This window comes from Tamandua tetradactyla, chromosome 6 (assembly GCF_023851605.1).
Source record: "Tamandua tetradactyla isolate mTamTet1 chromosome 6, mTamTet1.pri, whole genome shotgun sequence".
Taxonomy (NCBI): domain Eukaryota; kingdom Metazoa; phylum Chordata; class Mammalia; order Pilosa; family Myrmecophagidae; genus Tamandua; species Tamandua tetradactyla.
Genome location: NC_135332.1, coordinates 1,961,336 through 1,982,300, shown reverse-complemented (window position 1 = coordinate 1,982,300; position 20,965 = coordinate 1,961,336). Strand labels below are relative to the sequence as shown.

Below are 20,965 nucleotides of genomic sequence, written 5' to 3'. Positions count from 1 at the left end.
CTGTTTTTAAAGGATTCTAATAAACCCAATCAAGACCTACCTGGAATGGGTAGAGACACATCTCCACCTAATCGAGTTTAATACCCACATTTGATTGAGTCACATCTCTGTGCAGGGAAGCTAATTAAAGCTTCCAACCTACAGTACTGAATAGGGATTAGAAGAAACTGTTACTCCCACAAGTTTGATTAGGATTAAAACATGGCTTTTCTAGGGTACTTAAACCTTTTCAAACTAGCATAAAGCCCAAGGGATAGCCTCTCATTTCTCCTTAGAGAGCCGCAGCCGAGAGGGTGGAATTGAGCATTCCAGCCCTGCTGCCAAGGGGAAGGGCTCCCTCTGCTCCGCAGCCTTTTCCTCACTGCGGGGCCTGGAGGCCTCTGCTTTATTGGTGTCCTGGCCAGTTTGGGTTGAGTCCAAATCAGGAAGCGCAGGGGTCAGCCCATCATTTTAATTCTGGAGTTCTTTGTCTAGGAGTCCACAGCGTGGATGTCAAGACGGGCAAGGAGAGTCTGTACAACTTGGAGCCCCTCATCAACTCGGCCGTGTTCCCGGGCCTGCAGGGGGGCCCCCACAACCACGCCATCGCTGGTACGTGCCCCAAGCCGGCGAGAGCCCCAGCAGCCTCCAGGGAGTGCCCTCGGCCACGGCCCCCACGGTGTGCTCCCCACTGCTCCCCCTGTGGCCCTGAAGTCCCATCTTGCCTGCCCCCCAAAAGTGTATGGCAGGACTCCCAGGCAAGGAAGAAGCTAGAGGGCTCTGTCTCCCTGGGGCTCAGGCAGGAGGAGAAGCCGTGATTGGTGTCAAGTGGAGAGCAGAGGGCGTGGCCACCCAGCTCCACCTGGCCCGTGCTGGATTCCATAGCTTTGGAGACCTCAGCAGTCACAGGGAAGGAACTTGACAGTAGAGAAGAAGGCCTTGATAGTGGGGCAGCATTCAAGCCCTGCCAGGGGCAAGAGGGTCAGACCAGGCTGCTTCTCCTTCAGACAGGTACTTACCTGTGGAGGTGGGGCCCAGGTGGGCGGGAGCCCCTCACTTAGCCCTGAGCCTGATGCCCTGGTCACCCAGCCATAGGAAGGCTCGGGGACAGTGTCCTTCTGTGTCCATATGAGCGGCTTAGAAAAGGCTGTGACCATCTCAGGGTCATGTGAGCCTCTTCGGAAGAAAGCAGGTGATGAAGCCTAGCTCAGGGCTAGCATGTAACTTCCCTGGGGATAGGGGGTGGGATTTCAGGCCTCTGCAGGTGGGAGGAGCTGGGGGCGCACAGGGATGTTTCCAGGCCTTGCCTTTTACCTATGAGCCCAGCAGCCAGGTTCTTCAGCACACAGGTGAGAGGGCTTTTGGGTCTCTAACCCTTCGAGCCCTTTTCCTTTGATTTGAGCTGACAGCTGGTCTAAGTAGCACTTGGAATTGAACCCAAGATGCCTGCCTGGACTGGGGCTGTACCTCATCTGGCCCTTACCTGGAAAATCCCAACAATCTGGCATACAGACCTCCCAAGTAATCGTGTTCACTTGTCCGGATGGAGGAATGCTGCAGGTTCCCCTTGATTAAGAACAGCGCTCTGGTGGCAATCTTATTAGCACTAAGCCATGCCTGGAAAAAGTTAGCTCAGAGAGAAAAGGCTGCTTCTGTGAAGGCCTGGAAGTTTAGCCAGGTAACTGTAGGATTAAAAAAGAAATCATTTGGGAAAATGAGTATCATTCCCCCCACCCCCTGCCCAGTGACCCTCAGAAGCAGGAAAGCGCAAGTTTAAGTGGGCAGGGGTGGCCCCGGCTCTCGGTCCACTCCTGACTTGCTGACATGTCGTCTCTTCCTCCCTAGGTGTCGCCGTGGCCCTCAAGCAAGCCATGACGCCGGAGTTCAGAGCTTACCAGTACCAGGTGGTGGCCAACTGCCAGGCCCTCTCCCAGGCCCTGACCCAGCTGGGCTACAAGATAGTGACAGGTGCCAGGGGCGGCCACGGGACACCTCAGGGCAGCCTCCCCCTCCAGCACAGTGCCGGTCAGGTGATGCTGGTGGAACTGGCATTGATTGCCCAGCTCCTGAGGCCATGGTCCCCAGGACGGCCCGTTGGGGAGGTGGCGGGTCTGTGAACCACGAGGCACCTGTGGCACGAGCCAACTGGGGACAGAGCCAAGGCTCAGACATGGACCCAGCTCTGGCCTTTCTCTGCAGCACCGCTGCCTGCCCGGGAAGCCGGGAGCGGGAGCGGGACCCCTTCTGCAGGCGGGGCCGCCGGTAGAGACCTGCCTCCTGAGTGGCTCCCACTGCCATGAGTTTGCTTGCTGTGTCCGTGTTTGCCTTAATTCAAAAAGTGGTGAAACTGATTTGCCATGACTAAGGCAGGTGTCTGGAGCTGGGGCCTCCCTCACTGCTCAGCGGTCACTGAAGAGGTCACTTTGGAGGTGCCCACTCACCCAGCATGAGGAACGGCCGCTTCTGCCACCCACCTAGGCCCCAGCGGGGTGGTCCAGGAGGAGGGGTGTGGGCCATCCTGTCAGCTCAGGACCTATGCCGACTCTGCAGCCAGCTGGACTTCCTGCTCCTGAGCCGCGGGGCTGGCCGAGGTTGGGGGGGCATGGTGGGTCCCAGGCAGACACTGGCCTCCTCAGAGTCCTGGACAGGCGCCTCTTCGGTGTTTCCTTTACCAACCCTCTGGGTTTTTCTTCATCCACCACCCTTCAGGGTCACATAGGCCACCGTTTCTCAAGCTCGGGTGTGCACCCGATGCCTGGGAGCTGTGAAGCCCAAGACTCTGGATTCTGATGTCATGGGCTTGGAGTTGCAAAAAGTTAGGCACTCTTGGAGGTAGAAGTCCTTCCCACCTTCTTAAACGTGCAGGCTTGCCCTTGCCCTGGTACTTCGTCTGCACGTGGAGAACATGCCTGACACAGACGTTAGGAGCCCATCGGTGACGGTGATGGTGGCGGCTGGCCTTGATGAATGCACCCTTACTGTGGGTGCTCTGCCATGCAGGCCGCACGCCGTCTGCTCTCGACCTCACAGCAGCCTGGGGACTTGGATGTCTTACTGTACAAATGAGCTCAGATGTGTCGATCTGCTCAAGTCACTCTGGTAGTAAGTGGCACAGCCAACTGTGACTTAAGCTCTGGGCAGGGTGGCTCCAGTGGCCAACTGCTGATCCAGTTCGGCTGCCTATTTGGACTCATTCCTGAACAGCCCCCCAGTGGCAGAGGCAAAAACACTGCTGTTGCCTGAGTCCGCAACCCTGGCTTATTAGGAGTCTGAAGTGGTGAGGCCCATAAGTGTGATTACACTCCCCTTGGTGGTCCTGGGCCAGGTGCAGGGAGCCCTTTTAGCCGCAGTCTCCTCTTCTGCATCGTGTTGATAACCTGTCCATTCGTAGAGTCAGCTTCACCCAGGACTGGGCGTCCACTGTGTACTCAGTAAATGTAGTGGTCCTAGCACCGCGGTGGCAGATGGGGCCACCTTCCACTACCCCGGGCCTGCCCTGGAGGGAGGTAGCCTTTGGGATCAATTTTGGAGACACTTGGAAAATTACCAAAGAACGTGGGAAGAAATAAGCCACAAGTGGAGCTGGACAAGCTGTCACTCTCCAGGCAAGCTTCCAGCAGCACGCACTCTGGGCGACAGGCTGGATGGTTTACCCAGCAGCCTCCTATCCTTCCTCTGGGTGACCACTTACTCTTCTGAAAGGATTCTCTCATTTCTTTGGAATTCGTAGGTCCCAGGGCATCTTTTCTGTAGCAAGTGCCTAAAAACCTGGGATATGTGGTGGTGAGCTTTTTTTTTCTAAATTTGTTTTACCATTTGTTCCCCCTATTATTTATGTATTTCTTTTTTGCACGGGCAGGCACTAGGAATAGAATATTTACTTATTTATTTTTATTTTATTTTTTAAAAATTTATTAATTTAAAAAATCTAACAAATGAACTAAAACATCAACATATATAATCAGTAATTCACAATATCATCACTTAGTTGCATATTCATCATTTCTTAGAATATTTGCATCAATTCAGAAAAAGAAAAAGAACAGAAAATGAAAACAGAAGGAAAAAAAAGATTATACATACCATACCTCTTACCCCTCGCTTTCATTAGCATTTCATACTAAATTTACTTTAACATTTGTTCCCCCTATTATTTATTTTTATTCCATATGTTCTACTCGTCTGTTGACAAGGTAGATAAAAGGAGCATCAGACACAAAGTGTTCACAATCACACAGTCACATTGTGAAAGCTGTATCATTATTCACTCATCCTCAAGAAATATGGCTACTGGAACACAGGTCTACATTTTCAGGCAGTTCCCTCCAGCCTCTCCATCACATCTTGACTAACAAGGTGATAGCCACTTAATGTGTAAGAATAACCTCCAGGATAACCTCTCGACTCTGGAAACTCAGCCACGGACACTTTATTTTGTCTCATTTCTCTTCCCCCTTTTGGTCAAGAAGATTTTCTCAATCCCTTGATGCTGAGTCCCAGCCCATTCTAGGATTTCTGTCCCACATTGCCAGGAAAGTCCACACCCCTGGGAGTCATGTCCCATGTAGTGAGTGAGTTTGTCATGTTGGCTGGAGAGAGAGACCACATCTGAGCAACAAAAGAGGTTCTCTTGGGGGTGACTCTTAGGCCTAATTTTAAGTAGGCTTGACCTATCCTTTGTGGGGTTAGGTTTCAAAAGAACAAACCCCAAGATTGGGGACCCAGCCTATTGCTTTGGTTGTCCCCAGTGCTTGTGAGAATATCAAGAATTCTCCACTTGGGGAAGTTGAATTTTCCCCCTTTCTCGCCTGAGGGGACTTTGCAAATACTTTTTTACTCACTGTTCAAAGCACTCTGGGATTTATCGGGGCATCACTCCGGACAAACCTACAAAATCTCAAGGTTCCATGTACTTAGGGTGTTCAGTTAAGCTGTCCACATAAGTTATATTAGGAAATCCACTAGTGAAAATATAAATTTTGTACCAAATAAACATTCTTTTGCTTTAGTCTCACATATAAGCTAAAATTTTTAAACATTAATTACCATCTATTTTCAAGACACTGCAGTAGACATTCCTTTGTTCTTCCTCATGCAAAAACATTTTAAAATTTGTACATTTAGTCGGTGTGCTCTTTCTTAACCTCATCTGCTACAGCCTCCTGCTCTGCCTGACCTCGTCCCTCTGGAAGCGGTTCCTTCACCTGGTCTGGGATCAGCCTTCTGTGTTTTTACAGATCCAACTTTGTTTCCAGGTGGTTCCGACAACCATTTGATCCTTGTGGATCTCCGTTCTAAAGGCACCGATGGGGGAAGGGCTGAGAAGGTGCTAGAAGCCTGTTCTATAGCCTGCAACAAAAACACCTGCCCAGGTGAGAATCATCCTTGGCTTTCTCTTCCATATTTTTGTCTGCATTTCTCTTGGGAGAAGTTTCATCTGATGAAGATGTTCAGCACTGAGGATGTTTATCACGTGATTCGGGGTGTGTGATGGATGCACCATGCTGGCTGGAAGCTGAGTTTTGGCTCTCTCCTGGCGGCTTCCAGGCTCAGCTCACCCTAGCAGGGAGCAGAGGACTGGTTGGTCTGGAGTGCTCGGAGGTCGTACGTCATTTGGGGGAAGGAGGCAGGGACCTCTCAAACGAAGTGGCATTTCTCACTGGGTCCCATTAGTGAAATGTTGGTGATGCATCTCAGGCCGAGACAGGTGAGACCCAGTTTCAGAAGCATGGGCCACATCACAGCAGACAACTCTGCATGCACTTGCCTTTGGGTCTCTCTCTGGTGTTTAAATCAGTTCTAGTTCTAATGTAGTGTTTGTTTGAGCTGGTACCTCCAGGTCAGTTCTTTCTGGTCCAGATGAACCCTTTAAAATGCAGTGGTGAGTTTGGTGTGGGTTATCAATAGAGTCCTGTTTATTCTGAAGGTGACAAAAGTGCCCTACGGCCCAGCGGACTGAGACTGGGGACCCCAGCACTGACATCCCGAGGACTTTTGGAAAAAGACTTCCAGAAAGTAGCCCACTTCATTCACAGAGGTAAGGATGCAGTTCTGGAAGTTTGCCACATTTCAGCAGGTGGATGGAGTTTCTGATTGTGACTCCAGGGACTGAGACATTTGTCTCAAGGCTGACTGGGGGATAGGGGGTGGCAAAAATCACGTCAGCTGACCATCCTGTCTGAGCGGCTATGAGCTTGTTGTCCTGCTGCTCTCTGCCCAAGAGAAGGGGCACCTGAGAGCCAGCTCTGAGGGGAACATTAGTCTTTAAGCTCAGTAGCCCTCCAGTGGCTGGGGACACTTTAACACTTGACTGGACTTGGTCCACGGTCCCCTCTCTGCGGGTCCTGTGCTGCCCCTGCTCCTGTGGCCTGTGGCGCAGGCCGGCACTGTTTGCCCAGAGAGGACTCATTTTGTGTCTTGCTGGTTTAGGGATAGAACTGACCCTGCAGATTCAGAAAGACCTCGGTGTCAAGGCCACCCTGAAGGAATTCAAGGAGAAGCTTACAGGGGATGAGAAGCACAGAGGGGCTGCCAGGGCTCTCAGGGAGGAAGTAGAGAACTTTGCTTCTCGCTTCCCTCTGCCCGGCCTGCTTGACCCCTAAAGGAGCCCAGCTGCCCCTGCCCTGGGCACCGTTTCAGGACAGCTGGGTGGTGAGGAAGTTGCCTGCCCAAGAACCCAGTGCCCTTCCCAGGAAAGACACGGTTATTTCTCTGTGCCCTTTGAAGGGGTTGCTTTTTGAACTTTCTTCTCATATCTTCTTCACAAATCAAAATTTGTTTAAAGTCTGTTGTTAGTAATTGTTAGTTATTAAGGAATTCAAATTAGAACCTGGTTTTATCACAGCTAGATGTAATTACTCTGTGAAAATGAAAGACTGCCCAGCCACGGAGCCTAAATCCCTCTGGACAGTGGGATGTGGACACCTTCTCTGAGGGGTCCAGGGCTTTCCCGACTCGCTGCAGCAGAGACACACCCAGGCTAACAGCTGGCAGACGCTGCCATTCTTAATACTTAGCCACCCAAAAGGAAAACTGAATTAGGACCCTTGGCACCGAAGAGGGAAATTCTCCCCGGTCTCTGCTGTGAGCTTTATATCAGAGTAAGCCAGACATGGTCCCGGGTGGGGCGAGGCGGGGCGGGGCGGGGTGGGGGCTTCCCCCTCCACAGTGTGGGCCAGAGAGACACCTGAAGGGCCACGATCCCGCTCCACCCCCACCCCCCCGAATCAGGAAACCAAATGTCACCTTCCCAAAGAAACTTTATTTTTTCATAAAGTTGAAGTGCAAAACACAGATGACCATTTTTAATCAGCACAATCATTTTAACCACAGAATGTCCACAAGAATGTTAGCTTTAAAAAATACAATGAAGTTTTATATTTCAAAAATATCTGAACTTAAATAAATTAATCTTTAAAAAGCATACTTCTCATACTATTTGGCATGACTGTTAGACTTGTGGCAGCAACACCTATACAGTGCTGTCGGGTGCGCCAGCTGTACTGCCCCCACCAGACCCTGGGAAAACGCGGCTGCTCACAGATGGCCGATATACACTCACGCACGGAGGAAGGAACATGCAGTCATAGAACAAGTTCTCCTTAAAATAACAAGTACAAATTCATCACAGATTATGCTTTTCACTGCAGCTGGAAGGCAGTATTGACGCCCATCCAACGTGTGGGGGTGGCCCAAGTTCTCACGCCTCGGTCCGGAAGGGGGCCGAGGTCACAGCCCCGTGGGGGTGTGGCATGCCCAGGTCTCTACAGCCCTGGCTCCAATTTGGGAGTTTTGATGATGCCAAAACCTAAATTCAGGGGACTGACTGCTCCCCAGCTGAAGGGAAACGTCTCCAAGCCCCCTGGCCATCAAGCAGCCTGGCTGGGGTGAGGGTAGTGATGCCAGCTTCAGTTTGGGGCTGGAAGCTGAGGCCCTTCTGTCAGTTATCAGCTACCCCATCCCCCTAGGCCTCTGCCTCCTCTGCCCCAGACTTTAACCAAACATTGATAAGATAAAGCCAGGTTATATCAGCACTCAAAGGAGAAAAGGACCAAGAAAACTTAGAATCTGCTCAGATTGGTTTTGCTTTCCAGTTAGAAGCAGAAATTTGATGCTCCTTCCTTTTGAAATCTGTATATACCCCATCTTTTTTTTTTTTCACATGGGCAGGCACCAGGAATTGAACCTTGGTCTCCAGCATGGCAGGTGAGAACTCTGCCACTGAGCCACCATTGCACTGCCCTACCCTATCTTTTTAACATTTCCATTTCCTTCACTTCTTATAGTTTGGGGGGAAAGCCAGAAAGCTGGCTGGTTTGCTTGAAGCACAAACCAAGGCACTTTCTCCTGAGCTTTTGAGGGAGGTGGGAGGTGAGAGGGGTAGGAGGTAAAGGAGATGGGAGAAACCTGACAGTTTGCTGTGGGACCAACTCCTCCAACGGCCACACATACTACTGATGAATCTGCCACTAGCTTGAGATGGGGCTGCCAGGTGTGCAGACAGATATGAGACTGAGCAACAGCAGCAGCTCACCTGACGTGCAGAGGACCAGGGGATAGCGCGCAGGGCGCATGCGTTTAGTCCTGGCAGGAATAGGCGGTCCGTGCATGCAGGAGGCCCCACAAGCAGGTGACTATTCTCTGCCTCACTTCATGGAATTTCTGCAGCCCTGGCATTTGGGAAGAATCTGTTAGCCTTTCTAGGATTTTGAAAGATTTGTCATGTTTGGAGTTGAAAGCTACTTCACTTTGAGTACAGTGGCTGACCTGAAACAAAGAACTTAAAAGCTGGGAGGGGAATGACAGCTGGGTTGTCACAGTGCCATTTCCACTGTCTTGAGCAATGTGTCACTGGGAAAGGCAGTTTCTAAAATCCAGCGAGTGCACTGGAGGAGCGAAGCCCCAGGAAATGGGGCAGGAGACAGCAGCACAGGCGAGAGCGTGCCGTGGGCTACACATGCTGTGTAAAGCTTTCTGGTGTGATTACGAAGATGGCTTCTAAGACCACTAGTGCATAACTGACAGCTGGTCAGGTTCTTATTGACCCGAGTGCTTTTAAAGAGGGCAGGGGTCAGTGATCGGGGATAAAGTTGACACCAACTGCAGACAGGCACCTGGGCCTTCAATGTGACTTCGAAGCACTTCAAAGTGAGTGAAGAAGTATAAGGGCACTAATGTCATCTACTTTCAGTGTTGTTTTAGATGTTTTATTAAACTCATTAACCTGTATTAGTAGAGAAGAACCCTCAGAAGAAACTGAAGAGATCAGTCCCATTGCATAGGCGTCCCCACTATTCGGACCTGGAGACATGAGACTTCTCATTGGCTCAAGCTTTGCAGAGTGGAGAGGGGCTGGGGAGGGGCTACAGCTTCAACGTTTTAAATACCCCTGCCCCAGCCGGGGCTCAATTCCAGGACTGCTGTAAGATCCCTTTAGAAAGGAACATACTATATATCAAGTAACCCTTTAAAACTACCACACTGGAGAATTACGTTTTAACCAAAATCTAAATCCTGGAGCATTCAACCACCATTCCATGAAGCCCTCTTCACTTAATAAAGAAACAACTCAAGTGAGAAATGCAGGGTGTGTGGCTTTGGCCTGGCTCTGCACAGGAAACCATCTTGTCCTGGTCACTCCCCTGGCTGGCGGGAGGTGACCTGCCCTGGCTTCCAGAAGGCCAAGTGTAGCTGCAGTTGCGCATATACCAACAACTGCTACTAACTGCCCTCCAAGTTTTTACACTGGTGTAGAACCACAGAATGCAACAGTGCAACACTTGGTTGTACCAGTGACCACCTTTCTGTTTTCTTGTGGTTTGAACCCTGCAGACCTTTTTTCCTTTTAAGATACAATGTTGCACCACCATATCTTGGATGCCTGAGTAGACAGGTACTAGCCACCGGGGTTAGGAAATAAAAAGCAGCACTGACAAGGAGTGGAGCATGGTAACAGAAGGAGACAAGAAGAAAGCCCAGCTTTCCTTGCAGCCTCTTCCATGTGCAAACAGTGGATACTGCACATTCAAACACTCCAAGACCCCCCTAGAGACGGCCTGTCTATAAAAGCACGTGGTAAGGTACGGAGAAGCCGACTAGAGGCGATGCTGCCTGCCAGGATGGGGTCTGAGCACAGCCTGGTAAGCAAAACAGCACCCTGTGGCCGGGACGCCAAGAGGCCCTACTCCTTTGTGCAGGTTCTGGGTAAGGAAAGGGCTGCAAAGAGATGGAAGGCGCCAGTTCTGGCTGTTCCTATTGCTACCGGGGCTCCTCTGTCTCCCTGGATAAGGGGAGCAGATCCCCTCAGTGATCTCCATGGTGCCCTACGAAGTGCACAGCACAGCAGGACCAAATCTCCACAGAACAGGACATCCTGTGGGTATGACACATGCACGGGGCAGCTGCTGGGACCAATTCCGTTCCATTCTACCACCTTTTCCTCCTGGAACAAACTGAAAACAGCAGCAATACCCAGAGTCTTCTCTGCTGAGGGAAACAAACAGCTCTAAGAATAGATAGAAACTTGAAAGTTGCCAGAAATCCTTCCTCTCTGTCCAACTGGCCATTAGGGCAGAGCCCTAGGGCAGCCTGTGGCCGTCACTGCCAGGGAGCGGGGGACAGATGGACTGGAGGGCTTTCCCATTTAGCAGCCTTTGAATTCCTCTGCAAACGTGGGCCTCCCTCCGGGCTGGGAGTGGAGTGAGGGGAGATGAGCTGAGCTTCAGGTCTGAGCCCCTGCCAAGGGGAGAACCCCGGGGACAGGTGGACACGGAGGCTGTTTCAGGAGGTTCCTACCGTCAGCGTGAGTAACGAGCGGCCAACAGGCCAGGTCAGGCAGCTGAGGAGAGCGCCGTGCTCGTCGTGCCAGCAAGACCAGGTGCGAGGTAGTGAGGTGGTTGCAGAGGTGTGAGATGGGTGCAAGGACGGGAGCCAAGGCTTACAGCCTCTGCTGAGTCTGAACATTTCTGCAAATTGTTCTCAAAAGGGAAGTGCCAACTCTAGACAAGAAAAGCTGGTGGACCAGCCCCAAAAGAGCACACTGGCTGTTCATGTCTTGCACAGTGGTTACGGCCTCACGGCACCCCAGCCCATCCACACCCCTGGGCCCCCTGACAGTACCTGCGGGTTGCCTGGTGCCTTCTCCCCAACTGGGCCCAATCAGACCTGGGCTGAACAGACTCCCAGGGCCGGTTTTCAGGCCTGTCTCCTGGGTGGGGATGTGAGGAGGCGGAGGGGGCGAGGTGCTGTGTGCACGTGCTTGCTTGCTGCAGCCTGTGATGCTCTCCTTCCGCTCCGCTGTGGGGAGCCTCACCCCCATCCCCGCTCCCGATCATGGCTTTACGAGGCCACGCGAATGGCCACTGGGGCATGAGGGAAGCTGTGCATGTCGTCATCCTATTTTCCACCAAATCATCACAGCTGACTGGGCTGTTTCCCCTGCTTATCTCACTTGCATTTCTGGCGGGCACTGAATTTGCTCCTTCCGTGTAGGCTCTGGCCTGGGGTCCGCTGGAAGCCAAGTGCTGCTCCCAGCCCAGGGCTGCTCTTCACTAGGAGCTCGGAGCAACTGCCACCCTCGCACAGGCCTACAGCACAGCAGCCGGCCCACAGCCACCCCAGAGCCCCACTGTTACCGTGCTCCCCCCCCCCCCGAAGACACCAGGAGTCTAGACCCCAAGCTCAAGCCGGTTTGGTCACACCAACCCCTCCCCACCCCGCGCCCTGAGTTGCCGGTCTTGGTCACAGTGGCTGAGACTGACCTCAGATTTTGTACAGGAAGCTGGGGACATAGTCGATCCTGAGCATGGGGTGGCCGGCCCCTGCAGAGTCCTGCGTGTACTGCAGCCTCAGCAGCTCAGCCAGGTACTGGACCACCTTGACGTCCTCGTTCACCAGGCCCAGGGTGAGCTTCAGGAAGCTCCCCTGGCGGCTGGCCGCCAGCTCCTCGGGCTCGTCCTCGTGGGCGGGCAGGTGGAGGTGGTGGCAGAAGGTGTAGAGGAAGGCTTTGGAGCAGAGCTGCGTGAGCGTGCTCTGGACGTGCATGTAGTAGGTGCTGCCCCGCTTGATCTGGGTGCGGTGATCTGCCAGCCGGGGCACCAGGGCGCCCCGGTAGAGGGGGCAGCGGAGGGTCTTGCTGTCCAGATCCAGGATGCTTGTGTAGCGGCTGTAGCGGCTCAGGGAATGGAGGGTGCCAGCACTGGCAGGTGAGGCCACTCTGAAACAGACAGGCAGAGGTCAGCTGGAGGGACGGGGTGGGAAGGCAGGGGCTTCCTGTCTTGAGGCCAGCTCCCACCCAGCAACACTTTCTGGCTCTTTCTAGAAGACACATCTGACCACCACGCTCTTCAAATGGCTCCCTGCAACCCTCACAGGCGAGTTCAGATGTCTTGGCCGAGCCCTCAGCTCCTTCATGAGCTGACTCCTGTGGCCTCCGAGGCTCACGTGTCACTGCCCCAAATGGACTCTTCTCTTGGGTGGGCCCAAGCCCTCTGGGGCCTCAAAACCGATGACCTATTTGCTCTGCCTGGACCACCCTTCTCTCCCTTTTGTACTTGACCTACACCAACTGGACTTTTAAAACTTTACTAAGCCTTCTGTGATCCCTCAGGCTGAAACAGAGACCCCTCCCCTGTCTTCCTGAAGAGCCCCTTCACCTCTGGCTGCCATGTCCCTAACGTGGAAACAACACATCCACACTGCGAACAGCAAACACACTGTCCTAGAATCTGAGTGGCCCTTAGTAGAAGCTAAGTGCTGGCTGCCTTCACTGCCCCTGCTTCCAGCCTTGCACTCAGCGGCATGGGGCCTGCTCTCTGCTTGTCTGGACAGGAGCTTCCAGAAGCAGGCCTATGTCTGGTTGATATCATGCCCCCACAGCCTATCCCAGTGTCCAGCACATCGCAGGCAGGAAAGAGGCTCCTTATACTTCCTCTTCTAGATCCATTTTCTCTGCGGAGCTGGGACTATCCTCTAGAGACTGCAAATGGCTGGCTTGACCAGAGATATTTCACAGATTACCGACCTGTGAAATTTAGGGCTGCTGTTGGACATAAAGTGTTTTTTTAAAGAGCTGACAGTCTACCTGGAACCAAGATGATATCACAATTTTCCTTCCTGCATTTTGTTATCTTCTTAATTTAACAATCATTACTAGGCATCTAGTGTGTACCAGGCTCTGAAGAGAATGGAGCTGGAGCCCGGAACTCCTGTCCTGAACGAGCCCAGTTTGGTCGGGAATAATGACATACCCACAAGTCCACTGAAGCTGGGGGGAGGGCATGGTCTCTTCCCCAGGAGACCCTATGGCTGGGAGGGTGTGGGGTGCAGCTGGTGGAGCTGGGTCTTGAAAGAAGGGTGAGGGTGTGCTTGAGGAAACGCAAGGGCATCCCAGGTCACATGCCAGCGCCGAGAGAGCAGAGGCTCTCAGGCTGTGGGAGCTAAGACCCACGAGGAGGGCAGCGGGAAAGGCAGCTGAGGTCAAGCACAGCACCTGGGGCCACACCCTCGGGTAAGGAGCCAGCGCTTCCAAAGGGCATCTCAAAGTGATGCCAACGTCTGCAAGATGGTCCTCCCGATCCAGGCTGGGCTGGTGCACCTCACTGTGCCCCAGGTCCCACCCTCCTCAGGGCCTCTCCAGGCATGTTTCCCGGCCCTCCCTGGGGCTCAGCCCACTCCTAAGGCTCCCTTACATGCTGCAAGGGGCACCCGACCTGCTGTCCAACACTTGCTCTTGTTTGACATGCCCAGTCCACCAAGGCCCTGACTCAATGGCCCCTCGAGACTGCCCCTACTCTTTCTGCCCCTTAACTCCTACCATCCTTCTTCAGCAGAAAAGCCTGGTCTCTCAGGCCAGCCCCTTGTGTGGTACAGCTCTGACACCACCATCTCTTGCCCTCACCCACGGTTGCTCCTTCTTGTGGAAGATGCTATTTCAAACTTACTCTATTCCTGTTCCCCACCGCTCCTCACACAGCAGATGACATGGAGAAGTGGGGAGCCCCACACCTCTTTCCCTTGGCACACACAGCTGTGACCCAGAGCCTTCTGCCTCACCTCCCATCCCAACTTAGGATCACTGCAGGCTACTCCAAATCCAGAGGGGCAGCCTCTTAAAAGATGAGGGTGCTGAAGCCCAGAGAGTGGCTGGACTGGTCCAAGGTCACTGGACTCCTAGTGGCTGAGCTGGGACTCGAACCAGGGCCTCTGACCCACAGGGTTAGGGTTAGAAACAGGGCCTCTGACCCTAACCCTAACCCACAGGAGAACTGAACTCTCCTGTGGGTTTGCTCCTGCTCCCTAGTAAGCAGGGGCAGCGAGGACTGTTTGACCTGATGTAGAGCCTGTTTTCTAAATGCTGTTTCTCCGTATCTAGCCTACAAAAGGCTGGTCTAGTCGGCAAGCATTTCCAGGCAGAGGGTCTACTTGAATGAAAAAAATCAAGGGCCAGTGAGACTGGCAGTTCTGGGGCTAAAGCTCTAAATAAGCAGTGTTGGGGGGTGCAAGGGTGGTTCAGTGGTAGAATTCTCATACGCCATGCAGGAACCCGAGTCCAATTCCTGGCCCATGTACTTCCCAAAAAACAAATAAGCAAAACTAACTAACAAACAAAAATCAGCAAATGGTGCTGCAATAATGGGATACTCACATGGAAAAAATAATGAAACGTGACCCTGCCATATAGTGTATACAAAAAAACCAAAATGATGGTGTGTGATCTTGGCACCATAAATGCCAGCCCTTTCCCAGGAGCTGCAGTAAGATGTGTGGAGTAGGGTAAGATAATGGGTAATTGGAGCTGAAGGGATACAGACTGTGCAACAGGACTAGATACAAAAACTCAAAAATGGACAGCACAATAATACCTAAGTGTAATGTAACTATGTTGGAACACTGAATGAAGCTGCACCTGAAATATAGTTTTTTTTTTGTTTGTTTGTATCTTTTGTTTTTGTTTTTTTTCTTTTTCCTTTTTTATATATATATATTTATTAGTATTATTATTTTAATTCTCTATATTAACATTCTATATCTTTTTCTGCTGTTTTGCTAGTTCTTTTCCTAAATCGATGCAAATGTACTAAGAAATGATGATCATACATCTATGTGATGATACTAAGAATTACTGAGTGCATATGTAGAATGGAATGATTTCTAAATGTTGTGTTAATTTCTTTTCTTTTTTTTGATTAATAAAAAAAAATTTAAAAAAATAGGGGGAACAAAGGTTAAAATCTATTGAGTAGATGGAAATACTAGTGGTCAGTGATGGGGGGTAAGGGTATGGTATGTGTGAGCTTTTTCTTTTTTCTTTTTATTTCTTTTTCTGGAGAGATGCAAATGTTCTAAAAAATGATCATGGTGATGAATACACAACTATGTGATGATATTGTGAGCCACTGATTGTATATCATACATGGAATGTGTGTTAAGAATGCTCATGCTTGTATGCTGTTTTGGTTTGATAATACAAAATAAGTTTTTAAAAAATGCTAATGAGAAAAAGAAGTAAATAAATAATTATAGTGTAATGTAGTATGCTAAGTTTCACAGTAGAGCCAAATAAAGGCAATGGAAAAATGGAGGAAGGTGTTATTAATTCTGCCTGGTAAAGCCTTCACTGAAAAGCTGATATTTTAGGTGGGCTTAAAAGATGAGCAGACCTTTCCATATTGAGTCAACGTGAACGCAGGCAGAGAGATGTGCTGTCAGAAACATTAGAAATAATCCGTGGACGTTGTATTTTAAGCTGTTAACCAGGCTTGTCTGGGTGGTAAGCATATGGATGATTTTTCTTTTTTGTGCTTCTTTGTATTTTCAAGATTTATTTCAATGAATGTGTATATATATTGTTTTTAATAAAAAATAAAATTGAACATTAAAAAAAAAAAAAAAAAGATGTGTGGAGTATACGAAGGCGGTGCAGTGGCCAGCCCAGGCTCGCGCAGCACCAGGCCCTGACTCAGGGACACCCACAGCCTCCCCCTATGCCTGACACAGAATCACAATGCCATGGGTTTTGATCTCCTGATCTTTTGATGTCGGGTCTGCTGCTCGCCTCGGCAGGTCTTTGAGTTTTACTGCACTTGAGGCCCCTCGGCCAATCCTGCAATAATGTGTTCCCAGGGAACAAGGCCTTCCCACCCCCGCCACCCACCCCTTACACTCCTGGCTCCTAAACTCTGGGCACACTCAGAACTTCGGGGAAGGAGAATTCAATGGGAGAAGCAATCGGAAACTTCACACCTGTGATTCTTTGACAAGAGCCGATGGGTTCCTGCTGTTAGGGAGGGATGTTTACAGAAACTGTTTTCCAGGCTGCTTCCTGGAGCCGGGCTTCTAGGGCCCCACTCAGCCTCTGCTACTGGTGGCCTGTCCTTGCACAGGCTGTGTCTGTATCCCTGCTAGGATCTAAGAGGCACACTCCCACCCCTCAAGGGCAGATAAAGTGCCCCAGGCCCTCTGACACGTCCAGGCTCCAGCTTAGCTGGGGTCTTCTCTCATGTGCTGCACTACATCTGATGGCCTGGTGACTCTGGCACTGGGCACAGTCCATGGCACTTAACAAACCTCAATAAAGAGTCGGCAGGTGGCTAATGGATGATCTTCCCCTCTTATTTCCTAAGGAGGGAACAAAAGCCTGGAGTGGCAGGGGGACTTGCCCAAGTACCCAAGTGAGTGAATTCGGGGGCAGTGCTGGAACTAGCACGCAGCCCCTCTCCCCAGTAGGGCCAGTGCTCTTGCACCTGAGTGCTGTATTAAGCCTCAGGCTGTGGCAAGGACTGGATGACCCCTGCAGCCCAAGGACAGCCTTACTGTCACATAGGCACATCGTCAGCTTCCCATACCTGACCCTTGCTAGGGCTTCCTCACTCACCCACCCGAGGCCTGCCCTGGTATCCCTCTCCTCCCTTCCAGTGTGTAGTTAATCTGCTTTCCGTCTCCCAGGGGCACTGAGAATCCACCTCCCTGGCCACCCTGCCCACATCCTCCGCCACACTGTGAATTCTCCCAGAGCAGTGGCCTTGCCCAACCCTCCTGGTGCTCCCCCCAGCTCAGGGCCAGCATGGCCTTGAATGGATTCTCAGCAATGCTGTGGTGTGTACAGACCCACATTCCACTCCTCCCATCGCAGGTGAAAACGAATGCAGCCAGGGTTAGAGAAAGTTCCAGGTCACTTCCCTAAAAGGGGTGAGCCCAGGGAGACAAGGGAGATAACCTCATCCATTCTAAGGACCCAGGTGAAGAGACAAGCCGGGAAATTTGAACAAGCAGGAGAAATTCATTTCACCCTTTCATGGACTGTAGGAAGTATAGACAGTGGCAGGAGACTGTGACAATCACCTAGTCTGACGCTTTAGTTTTACAGATGAGGAACGTGGGGCTCAGAGAGAGGAAGTGACTTGCCGAGCGTCACAAAATGAGGAAATTAAACCTGGTGCACACGCAGAGGAAACGGGTCCCGTAGTCAACTTAACTTGCCAAGCAGTATTTGGAAAAGCAAAAACAATCTACTAAAGCAGAAGTATCACGGAGAAATGAAAGATAAAGTGTTCAAAGAACAGGAAAGTCGGGACTAGCTACTGCAATTCCATAGTAAATCAGGCTTCTAGAACAAACGGGATGGTAAAGAGAAACCACCGGGGCCCCTCTCTTCAGGGATGGCTGCCTTCTCCTTTTACTTAACGTAACCTCTTTCCCCAGGAGAGCCCTTCTTAGTCATTTACACCACACTGTAAATTTGAGGATGAGAGGACCTGAGCTCTTGCAGGCCACTTGTCCCCAAACCTCACTGGATGCCAAAAAAAATCCCACGTCATATCCCAGACCAACTGAGTCAATGTGGGGAGGATGCCAGGATATGATTCAGAAAAATTCTCCAAGGAATTCTAACACAGCAGGGTGCAGACCAGTGTTGGGAAACACTTAGCAACTGCAATCCCCTCAGGTGGAAGCCGAAGACCAGAGAAGGGCAATGATTTAACCACAGCAGCACAGCAAGTCGGCAGAGGGCCCAGGCTAGAAGCCTGGTCTCCTGATCCCATACCACCACACCAACCCGTTAACCTCATACGAAGAGATGTGCCCTCGACACCTCATCTCCAACTGCACAGAGCCCCTTCCCACCACCTGTAACCGGTTACCTCTGCAGGCCAATAAGCTTCCACTTCTGAAAATCCGTAATGTGCAAAGGGGAAGAGACCCAGTGCTTCACAGGTTTGGCACAGCGGCCATAGTTGGGGACGAAGATGGATAGTGCAGTCACAAGTTTCCTAACGATGGCCTCCTCCTCCCCCAGGACCACAAGTGTCCTCCCGCTGAGCAGGGAGTAGATGGCGGGGTGGGCAAAGGGGTATTGGCGGATGAATTTTAAGGCGTTCTGGCCAGCCCTCTTTTTATGCCTCTCCGAGTGAGCAGAGGAGGGCGTCCTTCCTGAGCCTGTGGAGGCTGTGCTGCCCACGCAGGTGGTGGAGTCCGAGCAGCTGTCCAGGCTGGTCTTACTGACATCCCGGCCAGAGAGCAGGCAGCCTGGGTCCAGCTCATAACGGGGGAAGCCTTCGGAACTGTTATCTCGGGAAGAAGGGCTAGCATTTTCCACCGCTAAGTCCACGTGGACGCCCTGGTCCTTCTGTCTGTGGGGCTGAGGGGGAATGCTCACCACTCTGTCCTCATCAGAGAGCTTTGGGGCCAGCGTGGAAAGTGGCGCCAGCAGACCATCATTCTCCTTCCCGATACAGCAAGAGGAATCTGTCTGTGATGGAGCGCTCTCCAACCTGCCCTCCTCTGCCTCACCCAGTACCAGAGGGCTGAGGCTAGCCTGGAAGTGGATGGCTCCCTCAGCATCATCTGCATACGATTCTTCTTCGTTAATGGCACTTGGGTAGCTGGCCTTGAAGTCATCAGGAATGAGAGCCTCTGAGGGGCAGGTGCTGAGGACTTCAATGCTGTCCTCGCTGATGGTCCTGTGGCTGACTACTTTGCTCCGGACCACCTGGGGGCTCAGTGGCACCGTGAGGCTGGCCTGGCTGTCAGACTTAGACAGCACAGAGGTTGACTTCTCTGTGCCCAGAACCTCAATGCTTTCACCACTGCTGATACTGCCTTTCATATCCATATCTAGGTAGTCCAAGTTCTCTTGGGGGTCAAAACTGCCCAGTTCCACCCCCCCCACTTCCTTATACTCCTCATCTACCAGTTCCTGATTCATCTTGATCAGTACAGACTCCACACTGGACTTGTAAGACCCAACGCTAATTAACACTGTAGGAATAGGACATTCTTCCAGAGACCTGGAAGGCGGCCTGTCTTGAACAGGCTCAAGGGGTGCACCATCTTGTTTCTCTATCACCCTGTCAGGGACCTCCACAAAGTCTTCAAAGAGGAAGCTGGTTACATGCTGTTGCTTCAGAAGTGCCCGGTCAATCTGACTGGTCAAGAGGTAGCACAGATCTCCTCTGAACATGTGCTCAATGTGGCTGAGCTGAGCCAGGGTCTGGGTGAAATACTCAGTGTCACAGAGCTCCTCCAAGGTCTTCAACTTCTTGTCAAAACACTTGGTGGACTTTGCTTTGATGAGTTTTGGGGTGTAGACTGGTCTGCGGGCGCAAAGACCTGTGTTGGCAGACTCATCAGAGTTAGAGGTAGTGGATGCCTGATCAGCCTGATCCTGGCTTGTCTCCTCCATTTCACTAGAATGCAAATCAGATTCCTTCAACTTCCGATGAGGGTACGAGCGGATCTGCTTCAGCAAGTCTTGGTGTTCAATGATGGACTTCTCCACACTGGCCAGTTCATTGGCTTTCTCAATCGCCTGAGATGAGTAAAAACCTTTGTCATTGGCTTTCTTCTGGATCTCTGTTTCTGTATGCAGTACTGTCCTGGTGTAATCCAAGTCTTTCAACTTTTTTTCAAGCTCCCCAGCAAATGCCTTCCTGTTGCCTGCCTTCAGGCACTCAGAAGCTTTGGAGAATTCAGCAGAAAGCTCCTGGAACTGTTGCATGATTTTGTGCTGGTCAGCCGAGATGTAAGCCATGCAGAAGGGCCTCACGAAGCCGCGGGCCTCCAGGTCATACAAGGTAAGGTGGTGCACATAAGCAAAGGCTCCCTCCTTGGAGTCACCCAGCACCACCTTGGAGTCCTCCACAAAGTTCAGCTTGGGGTAGGCAGAACCAGGGGGGTGGCCCACGAAGGAGGCCTGGTAATCCACAGACATGATCCGCAAGGAGAAGTAATTGAGATCAAAAGTGCCAAAAACTTTGGTGTCATTGGGGATGGTCAGCAACGGTTGGGGTCCCACCTGCTCTGAGAACTCAGAAATGAGGATGAAGTCCCGCGAGAACTTGGCCCCAGATAACTTAGACCATGGGTTGGCTCCTGGGCTGGCGAAGGGGAACAGGGGCACCGAGTACTCCTCTGGCAGAGCCGGCTCACTGTAAGGTTCCTCCTCATACTCATCCTCTTTGGTGAAGGCCACCACGTCTGGGGCGCTAATCATATTTCCAGATATGTGGAGAGAACATGGAGAAGGGGTGGGGCAAAGAATGCGGGAGTAGTCAACGTGGCGAAGTCAGGCCTCTGGAGGAAGAAGCGTAGTCCTCGCGGCCTTTTTTTCAACCCTCAGGGATCCTACGCTGCCTTCACACACTCAAGTACTCGAATTTCCGTAGCGCCCTTAGAAGTGCAGCTCTGCGGGAGTTCTCATGAACCTCAAGGCCGCAGGTCCAGAAGACCGGGGAACTGGCTGCCTTCCTTCTCCTCTGGCGACCGCTTGCCGGCGCACCTGCGGTGAGGCCAGCCGCACTCCCCCCGAACCCACCTCGTAGCAGCCCCAGGCCGGAACTGATGCCCAACGCGGGGTTACGGGCCGTCACGGGGGTCAGCCAAGTGTTGCCTTCCCCCTCGACTCGAGGGCAGAAACCGTCGCTCCTTGGACGCCACAAGCCGGATCCAGCTACCGCGGGGCCGCCATCTTAATATCACATGACTCGCG

General features: G+C 51.7%; 3 protein-coding genes across 5 annotated transcripts in view; 2 read left to right on the top strand and 1 right to left on the bottom strand.

Moving 5' to 3' along the window:
* The window catches only part of SHMT1 (serine hydroxymethyltransferase 1), a 29,320-nt gene extending 21,520 nt beyond the window's left edge, over positions 1-7,800 (top strand). For all 3 annotated transcript variants that reach the window (XM_077163425.1, XM_077163424.1, XM_077163426.1), the window contains 5 exons: positions 475-591; positions 1,825-1,947; positions 5,235-5,351; positions 5,906-6,016; positions 6,409-7,800. In XM_077163425.1, coding sequence (XP_077019540.1) covers positions 475-591; positions 1,825-1,947; positions 5,235-5,351; positions 5,906-6,016; positions 6,409-6,581 — 641 coding nt within the window. In that variant the 3' untranslated portion in view covers positions 6,582-7,800. The remainder of the gene's footprint in view (positions 1-474; positions 592-1,824; positions 1,948-5,234; positions 5,352-5,905; positions 6,017-6,408) is intronic.
* Positions 7,221-20,959, bottom strand: SMCR8 (SMCR8-C9orf72 complex subunit). Its single transcript, XM_077163423.1, has 2 exons — positions 18,120-20,959; positions 7,221-12,193 (listed from the first exon to the last, which is right to left on the bottom strand). Exons 1-2 carry the CDS (start codon positions 20,468-20,470, stop codon positions 11,740-11,742), a joined length of 2,805 nt encoding a protein of 934 aa, XP_077019538.1. The 5' UTR covers positions 20,471-20,959; the 3' UTR covers positions 7,221-11,739.
* TOP3A (DNA topoisomerase III alpha) overlaps positions 20,364-20,965 on the top strand; it is a 61,472-nt gene continuing 60,870 nt past the window's right edge. Inside the window, exon 1 of the mRNA XM_077163422.1 lies at positions 20,364-20,407. The gene's annotated coding sequence lies outside the window, so the exon portion shown is untranslated. The remainder of the gene's footprint in view (positions 20,408-20,965) is intronic.

What these genes read in the sequence shown, in the direction of transcription:
- SMCR8 (XM_077163423.1), bottom strand. Translation starts at nt 20,470, where the DNA reads ATGATTAGCGCCCCAGACGTGGTGGCCTTCACCAAAGAGGATGAGTAT. An exon ending in AAGCTTATTGGCCTGCAGAG is followed by an intron (nt 12,194 to 18,119) that starts GTAACCGGTTAC and finishes TGTCTGTTTCAG; the next exon opens with AGTGGCCTCACCTGCCAGTG.